The 7500-nt window shown below is 45.8% G+C and overlaps 1 protein-coding gene across 3 annotated transcripts in view; it reads right to left on the reverse strand.

Moving 5' to 3' along the window:
* Window positions 1–6322: 6322 nt before the first annotated feature.
* The window catches only part of mrpl2 (mitochondrial ribosomal protein L2), a 4008-nt gene continuing 2830 nt past the window's right edge, over window positions 6323–7500 (reverse strand). For 2 of the 3 annotated variants that reach the window (XM_027155515.2, XM_027155516.2), the window contains exons 5-7: window positions 7327–7500; window positions 7027–7100; window positions 6323–6932 (exon numbers count right to left, since the gene is read on the reverse strand). The exon at window positions 7327–7500 is cut by the window's right edge and continues 53 nt beyond it. In XM_027155515.2, coding sequence (XP_027011316.1) covers window positions 6720–6932; window positions 7027–7100; window positions 7327–7500 — 461 coding nt within the window. In that variant the 3' untranslated portion in view covers window positions 6323–6719. The remainder of the gene's footprint in view (window positions 6933–7026; window positions 7101–7326) is intronic. The other variant, XM_047813010.1, reaches the window with a different exon arrangement.

Consider the following 7500-nt stretch of genomic DNA (forward strand, 5'->3'; position numbering starts at 1 on the left):
TTCCTCCTGCTCATGTAAATGGCTTCTGCTGACAAGCTGACATTCTGTTTGCCGTCTCTGTGTGGATTTTACTCCAAGAATAAAAGTTTTCACTAAAAAACGTCGATTAAAAACGTTAAAAACAGTCTGCAGGAGGTTAAAGAGGGGTCTTAATCTGGGGCATTGTGTAAAAGTGTGAAAGATTGTCTCTCTCTGGGGGCAGAAAGGACACTCCTGACCTGCCTCTGGGCACAGAACTGAGATAAAAGCGTTGGCAGCAATGATGCCATGCAGGATTCTCCACTGTAGATCTCCAGATCTCTTGGCTAATGGCGGCTTGTACAGTGCTCTCCACTGTGGTCGCTCGTCCTCGCCCAGCCCGAGGACAGAGCGCCAGGGTGTGTCGACCCTGCCATGGAGACACACCCTGTTTATTAAAAACCTTCACACATGCTTTATAAAAACATTTCCCAGAAACTTTATAAAAATTCATGTTCGTGGCATATTTACAGTCTAAAAAGTGACCAGTACTTCCCTCTAGATCTGGAGACAAAGTCAGTTCAGGAAAGGGATCATTTTCAGCTGGCTGCTCAGTACCTCCACAGAACTCCCTTAGCATTTCCTTTTCCTCTTGTGAGGAAATGCGTTTGGATCTCAGCTTCAGACGTGCAGCTACTCTCTCAGTGTTGTTGAGGTCCGGTCCAGCCAGATCCACCAGGTGCCTCAGCGTGAAGACACCAGATGTGATGAGAGTCTGCGTGAGGGTGCTGTCTGCGACGTGTAGGCGAGCTCCGTGGGTGAGGGGTTCTTCCAGCAGCCAGTATAAAGAGTCTGTGGTTGTGGCTCTCTGTATGTTAAAAAGTCTCCACACTTTAAAAAGATTGCGATAAAAAACAGGTAGTTTGGAGGTAGTCAAGCTCCGAGGGTTCATTAAAAACAAAGACTTGTCCAGTCCCATGTTACCGTAAGTTTTTAAAATAGTACTGGTCACAGGTTTCCAACTAAAAGTCATAGAACTAGTTAAAAACTTCTGTAAAAACTGTAAAGGAAAAGCAGCAGTTCTGCTCTGTAGGTGCACTACGCCTTGCCCACCTTCTCCTTTAGGTAAATATAAAACACTTTGAGGTACCCAGTGTAACCTGGCCCAGAAAAAATCTAGTAAAATTGACTGAATTTTAGCTAAAAGTGCAATAGGCGGGTCTAAACACGCTAGTTTGTGCCAAAGTGAGGAAGCTACAAGGTTGTTGATAATTAGCGTACGACCTCTGTAGGACATTTTGGGTATTAGCCATCTCCATCGATCTAAGCGACCTTTAATCTTTTCAGCTGTTCCTTCCCAGTTTTTCTGCACAATTGAATCGTCTCCCAGGTACACACCTAAATATTTAAAACCTCCTTTCTTCCAAAGGAGTCCCCCTGGGAGCTTCGGCACATTAGAGGACCACTGCCCTACTAAAAGGGCCTCACTTTTATTCCAATTTATTTTCGCTGAAGATATAAAACCAAAGTCTCTTGCGATGTTGTGTACTGTGTCGATGTCACTCTGTTCGTCCACTATTATCGCTATATCGTCAGCATAAGCGGACAGACGGAAAGTGTACTGACATTGAGGAATCAAGAGACCTTTCAGTTCAGTTCTTAATCTATTTAAAAAAGGTTCTATGGCTAAGGCGTAGAGCATACCTGACAGAGAGCAACCTTGTCTTACACCTCTGCATACTTTAAAAGGAGCACATAAGCCACCATTAACCTTCAGTACACTCTCAATGTCACAGTATAAAACACGTATTTTGTAGATAAAATCAGGGTTAAAACCAAAAGCCTTAAGAGTTTTCCATAAATATTCGTGTTCTACTCGGTCAAATGCTTTCTCCTGGTCAATGGAGAGTAATCCCAGTTTTACCCCAAAGAGTTGAGAGACACATAAAAGGTCTCGAACCAGCGAGACATTGTCAAAAATAGACCTCCCAGGTATGCAGTAGGTTTGATCAGGATGAACGACGTCTTCCAGAACGCTTCCTAGTCTGGTTGCTAAGACTTTAGAGAGGAGTTTATAGTCACAGCATAAAAGGGAGACCGGTCTCCAGTTTTTAATGTCAGCTAGCTCTCCTTTTTTTGGTAGTAATGTGAGGACTGCCCTCCTGCAACTCAGTGGCAGCAGCCCTCTCCTTAAACTATCATTCAGGACCTCCAGCAGGTCCTCCCCCAATACGGTCCAAAAAAACTTGTAGAACTCTGCTGGAAGTCCATCTATCCCAGGAGCTTTTCCACCTTCCATGCCCTGCAAAGCTTTCTGAAGCTCCTCTAAGGTTACTGCCCCACTGAGTGCTTTATCTGGGTTTTGTGGGACTTTTGGCAGTCCTCTGAAGAAGATCTGCTCTGTGATTTTGTCCTCCTTATATTCACAGGTGTAGAGTTTCTTATAAAAACTGACGGCTCGCTCACGTATTTCTGTAGGCTCAGATAAAATGTCTCCGTTTTCAGATTTTAAACTGTGAATAAAACGTTTTTGACCATTCTTTATCTCGAGGTTAAAAAAGAACTTTGAAGGTGCATCCATTTGGTCTGCGTTCTGGAAGCGTGATCTTACCAGTGCGCCTTGTACTTTAAAATCTAGGAGGTCTGACAGTTTTTTCTTCTTAGCTGTGAGGGTCTGGATGTGCTCTTGTGTATGTGTTGACCCTATAAGGGATTGTAGTTCTGTGACTTCATGTTCAATTGACTTTAAAGATTGAGCCCAATCCCTTGTGACATTGAGAGTGTACTGTTGACACAATTGCTGGGTTTTTATTTTGCCCAGGTCCCACCACTGCTGTAAGGACGTAAAACAACTTTTTTCTTCTCTAAAATTTTTCCAAAAAAAGTTAAAAGTGTCAGTAAAATGTTTGTCATTTAAAAGAGCTGTATTAAAATGCCAATATGCACTCTTTGGTTTAATAGATTTTAAAACTGCTTTACATAAAACCAAACTGTGGTCAGAAAGACCAACAGGGCTAATAAAACAGCTCTTAATCGTGCTTAAATGATGCTTAAAAACATAAAATCTGTCCAACCTCGCAAGAGACATAAAATTATTGCATACATGAGCCCATGTGTACTGTCTGGTAGAGGGGTGGAGAGATCTCCAAACATCATGTAAATCATGTTTCTTGATGATGTGAGTTAGCCGTGTACGTGATGGTGTGTGGGGCTCAACATGGTTACGGTCGCTATTGTCTGTTGTGCAATTAAAATCTCCACCAACAAATAAAAATTCTTCACTGTTACAGGTCTCTAAGGTTTCGCATAATTTATCTAAAAAACCCAGTCTCTCTATAGGTGAGGTTGGAGCATAAACACAGATAAAAACAAGAAAATGGTTCTCGAACTGGGCTCGGACTTTTAAAAGTCTGCCTTTTATTATCTCCTCTGTGCTGTACCTCCACTAGTGGAGATGTTGTGGCTCAGGCAGGAGACGCCGGCCCATTCTTGTGTCCAGTCGACAGCGTTCTTACCGTCGCTGTGGGTCTCTTGAAGAAAAAAAGTATCTATTTTTTTCTGCCTCGCTATTTCATATAACTCCACTCTCTTCCTGCTATCTCTCGCTCCGTTGACGTTCAGAGATGCAATGTGAATGTCTTTCATGATGTAGAAGAGAGTGAGAAACAGTAGCGGAGTGAGAGACCAAGCAGGACTAGCAAAGTTACTCCATTTCACTGCCATCATTGCTTAACTGGTTGTTTATCCTGGTAACGATTTTCTTTAAGCGGTACACTTCTTTGCCTTCAAAGCAGCCTTCACTCATGAACCTTCTTATTGCATCTGACAGTCTCTTTAGATCTGGGAAATGCTCACCAATTGGAACCATTTTCATGTTTTTTGTTATTCTTAAGAACTGTTTAATTTCATCTGCACTGTACTCTTTGTTGGTCACATTGTTTACAGCAGCGATGGGAACACTGGTAACACTGGTATCAGACACATCGCTTTCTGCATCACTTTCAGTTTGCACGATTTCTCTGTCTGCTTTTTTTGCATGTTTCATCGACGCACCTCTTTCATTCTTTTTTCTTTTTGATGGCGTTTTAAAAACGATCTGTTCAGTTTCCATCATCACAGTGTCTGTGTTCTCCTCCAACAGTGAACAATCACCACTAGTGCTTTCCTGTGTGTTTTTTACAACCTTATCAGTGTTAAGCTCTGCATTATTAACCTGTAAACTGTGCTCAGCCTGCACAGTAAGCTCAGTACACCCAGTATTACTCACCCTCTCGGTCGGTACTGGGTCGGTTTCAGTGCTTAACACTTCAGCTGCTTTCTCCACAGGTTGCACGGTGTTAGTTAGCGCAGCCGCTGCGCTGGCCGATTCCTCTCCTTCCGAGGCCGGAGCAATCTCCCCGACCTCCCCGTCCGCCTGAGTAGTGTGTTCCGTCTCAGCCCTGTCCTGGGTCGGAACACTGCTCTCACCCGATGTACTGTCTTTCCCCCCCGCTGCCCGGGGACACGCGCGCACCAGGTGTCCGGTTTTACCGCAGCCGAAGCACTTCATAGAGTTGGTCGATACGTAGATTACGTGATCGACGCCGTCTCTTTTGTACGTTAACGTGCGCTCCAGCTCGGTGATGTTGCTGTTCAGGATCATATACGTGAATCTCCTAAATGACGCCACATGTTTCGCCCGGGCAGACTTACTCCCGATAGGGATCACCTTTATCGGGGAGACGAGCTTGCCAAAGCAGGAGAGATCCCTCTCCAGCGTCTCGTCTTTAACAAGGGGGGGGGAGGGGGGGGGGTTAAGACAGTGTGACTTTCTTAGACGGGGTTGAAAGGGGGAACACACGGGTAAGTGAGCCTCCGACTACAATCCCCTTCTGAGCCAGCAAGTTCGCCCTTTCCACTGTGCTCACAAATAGGACTACTGCGCTGTTCATACGGGACGCGGCCAAGACATTCTCATCTCCGACCACGTCCCCGGCGGCCAGACAGCAGTCCTCCACACTAGCGCCGGTCGCCACTCTCACTCCGTGGCGCCGCGTTAGTGTGTCGTACACCCGGGTGCCCTGGGCCGCCATGCTCTCCAGCAACAAGCCGGCGCTGACGCCCAGAGCTTTCCCTTAAACCGGGGCACTAAGATGTTTACAAAACTAAAGAGAAACAAAAAAAAATAAACAAACAAACAAAAGTAGGAAAAATTCTATCAAGAAAAGATAGAAAAAAGTAAGTGAAATGAACGCGACAAGCACGCTCACACACTCCACACACTCCGCTCACACACTCCACACACTCCGCTCACACACTCCACACACTCCGCTCACACACTCCACACACTCCGCTCACACACTCCACACACTCCGCTCACACACTCCGCTCACACACTCCACACACTCCGCTCACACACTCCACACACTCCGCTCACACACTCCACACACTCCGCTCACACACTCCACACACTCCGCTCACACACTCCACACACTCCGCTCACACACTCCACACACTCCGCTCACACACTCCACACACTCCGCTCACACACTCCACACACTCCGCTCACACACTCCACTCACACACTCCCAGCATGCACCGAGAGAGAGAGATAGAGAGAGAGAGATAGGAGAGAGAGATGGAGAGAGAGGAGAGAGAGATACAGAGAGAGAGGAGAGAGAGAGATACAGAGAGAGGAGAGATACTGAGAGAGATACAGAGAGAGAGATACACAGAGATACACAGAGATACAGAGAGAGAGATGCAGAGAGGAGAGAGATACAGAGAGAGAGAGATACAGAGAGATACAGAGAGATACAGAGAGAGAGAGATGCAGAGAGAGAGATACAGAGAGAGAGAGAGAGAGAGATGCAGAGAGAGGAGAGAGATACAGAGAGAGAGAGAGATACAGAGAGAGAGATACAGAGAGAGAGAGATACAGAGAGAGATACAGAGAGCCTTTATGCCTATAAATGAAAGAGCAGTCTCACAGCGCCCCCTGGTGTCTGAGCTTTACTCTAAACTGGGCAAATTTCCCATCAGTTCATTGCCAGTTGTCTCTCAGCACAAATAACACACAATACCTCTGAGGACCATCAGCATGTTGGCTTCCTTCTACAGCTCCTTCTTTTCTACATTGTTACTGATGACATCAGCGTCAGTGACATGAGGACAATGTAAAAGGTTAGAGATTTAAATATGAGAAGTTTTCAGTATTCCTTTCTTTCCTCCATCACTACAAAGACACTCGAGCCCCAAACTCCAGATGTGATGTTAGAACAGATCCATCAGTGACATCTGATCACACTGCAGTGGGTCATCATCATCATCATCATCATCATCATCACATTCACTGACATCAGAAAGAGAACAAAATCATCAACACTCACGATTTAACACTTAATTTATTCAGTTTATTACCAGGTTGTTTCCCTCACTGTGATCCTGAGTGTGGTCCGATCTGTTCGATAATCACCTTTATAATCAGATTCTGATCTTCTGACCTTCAGAATAAACACTGAAAGTGTTCATAACGTCCGTATTAAACAGCAGAAACTCTGCACTTTGTTGTCACACAAGTCACAGCTTTTATCTCCTCTCCTTTGGTGGCTTTCGCACTACTGAGTCTCACAATGGAGCTCTGCTGTTTGTCTGAGCTCTGATTTACTTACTTTATACATAATTACTACAGTGTCAGCATCACACACACACACACACACACACACACACACACACACACACACACACACACACACACACACACACACACACACACACACGTATCAGGGCTGCACAGAGACAGATGGCATGTTGACGTAACTCTTCAGTGAGGGGAGGGGCCTGATCTTACGCCCCGCCCACCCACCCTTCCTCTTCCATAGTCCACTTGATGGTCTGATTCCAAACCAACGGTTTCTCCCTGCTTTCCCTATCACACGCTTATTATGGTCCACATTGGAGACACGGCCCACCGTCGCCACACACGTCTCACACACCTGCGGGTGTATAGAGAGAGATCATGCAGATAATCGTGTACCACACCAATAAGAATGCAGAACTGTGTCATGTGACTGTGTGTGTGGATCTGACCTGAATCTGCTGTTTAGAAGGCAACTGAATGATTGCAGTTCCGTTCACTTTACGCAGGAGTACACCACATGTCCCTACACACACACACACACACACACACACACACACACACACACACACACACACAGAATTCAGTAAGAGTTTGTGACTGTCTCTCTCTCTCTCACACACACACACACACACACACACACACACACACACACACACACACACACACACACAGAATTCAGTAAGAGTTTGTGACTGTCTCTCTCTCTCTCACACACACACACACACACACACACACACACACACACACACCTGCTGCACGGATGTACTGTGCTCCTCTCCCCGGTTGGAGCTCCAGGTTGTTAATCAGAGTTCCTACAGGAAGTGCTCCCAGTGGGTGGGCATCACCCTCATTGGCTGACACAGCCATCCGACCAATCACAGATGAGCTTTTAACCAGGTCACCAGGTTGCATGTTCTCAGTGG

Source organism: Tachysurus fulvidraco, chromosome 4 (genome assembly GCF_022655615.1).
Source record: "Tachysurus fulvidraco isolate hzauxx_2018 chromosome 4, HZAU_PFXX_2.0, whole genome shotgun sequence".
Taxonomy (NCBI): Eukaryota; Metazoa; Chordata; class Actinopteri; order Siluriformes; family Bagridae; genus Tachysurus; species Tachysurus fulvidraco.